At 43.1% G+C, this 1,346-nt stretch overlaps 1 protein-coding gene across 1 annotated transcript in view; it reads left to right on the top strand.

The window, feature by feature from the left end:
* Positions 1 to 1,225, top strand: part of LOC108510560 (myeloid leukemia factor 1-like) — a 4,016-nt gene extending 2,791 nt beyond the window's left edge. The window contains exons 4-6 of the mRNA XM_017840238.1: positions 244 to 403; positions 662 to 788; positions 1,037 to 1,225. Of these exons, the coding sequence (XP_017695727.1) occupies positions 244 to 403; positions 662 to 788; positions 1,037 to 1,142 (393 nt within the window). The 3' untranslated portion in view covers positions 1,143 to 1,225. The remainder of the gene's footprint in view (positions 1 to 243; positions 404 to 661; positions 789 to 1,036) is intronic.
* The last annotated feature ends 121 nt before the right edge of the window (positions 1,226 to 1,346 follow it).

The raw sequence follows: 1,346 nt of genomic DNA, 5'->3' as shown, positions 1-1,346 counted from the left end.
GGGTGGGGAGGCCCTGGCACAGGTTGCCCAGAGAAGCTGTGGCTGCCCCTGGATCCCTGGAAGTGTCCAAGGCTGGGTTGGAGCAACCTGGGCTAGTGGAAGGTGTCCCTGCCCATGGCAGGGGGTGGCACTGGATGGGCTTTAGGGTCCCTTCAACCCAAACCACTCTGGGATTCTGTGAACTGGTTTGACTTCTGTTTTTATTGGAAAGATACTGATTTCCCCTTTTTTTTTTTTGTACAGGTTAAGGAGACAAGAAAAGCACTTAAGGATTCTGAAAGCGGCCTGGAACAAATGGCCATTGGCCATCACATCCAGGATCGGGCTCATGTCATCAAAAAATCCAAGAACTGCAAGACTGGGGATGAGGAGATGAACCAAGAATTCATCAACCTGGATGAAAGTAGGTCCTTTTTAGGCAGTTCTCTAATGGGCTTTACACTGTTTCACACACCAGTGTGGGAGTTTGAGGCATCTTAAAAGGGACTTTAAACAGACTGAAAGTCTGCACATCAAATCCTCTTTCCCCAAAAAATAGCTGCAGACCATGTGGAGAATATGGACTACAAAATAAAAAATCACTACTCAAACTCACCAATATTCATTATGTTTATTTTCTTGTCTTTATTAAAAATAAACTGTAAATTTATCTGTGTTCCAGATGAGGCCCAGAGCTTTGATGAGGAGTGGCAGAAGGAGGTCATGAAGTTCAGACCATCCAGAACTAGAAGCTCTTTAGAAAATCCAAAATCCAGAAGTATCAATTATAAGGAGAATGGATCAAAAAGGTAAAAACAGTTTCCTACCTATATAAGGCAGGAATATATAATATATATAATAATAATATATATGATATATACCTATAAAAGGTAGGAATAATTTCCTGAATAAGGACATTCCAGCAGCACAAGGAAAATCCAATTCTGGAGCAGATGTGTTCATGAACAGCCAATTCTTGTCATCGTGAGGAGGAACAGCAGGTTTTATCCCTCCTTTTCCCGTGGTGATTGTGATTGTTGTTGTTGTTTTTTTCCAGAGAGAAGCTACTTGGAACTGGAGGTTCCAGAGTGCCCAAAGATTCCTTGGAGTCTCTCAGTGTGAAAGGAACACACGTCCCCCTCAACAAAAGCAACAGGAAATAAGTGGCCCCATTCCCCCGGGATGGAGTTTCTCCCAGCAGATAATGGTGCTCATGTCCATACAAATACACGGGATATGTGACCAATCTCTGTTTGTGTTGTGCCTTTGCTCCTCCTGGACGTTCCTCAACCTTCAGCTCCTCAGTTAAACCCTCTCCTTTCAGTGAACTAAAAAACCCAACAACTTTCTGCCTGAAAGCACTTTAT

Source organism: Lepidothrix coronata, unplaced genomic scaffold, assembly GCF_001604755.1.
Source record: "Lepidothrix coronata isolate B3197 unplaced genomic scaffold, Lepidothrix_coronata-1.0 Scaffold1351, whole genome shotgun sequence".
Taxonomy (NCBI): domain Eukaryota; kingdom Metazoa; phylum Chordata; class Aves; order Passeriformes; family Pipridae; genus Lepidothrix; species Lepidothrix coronata.
The sequence above is the reverse complement of the archived record's forward strand: the minus strand, read 5'-3'. Positions and strand labels throughout refer to the sequence as shown.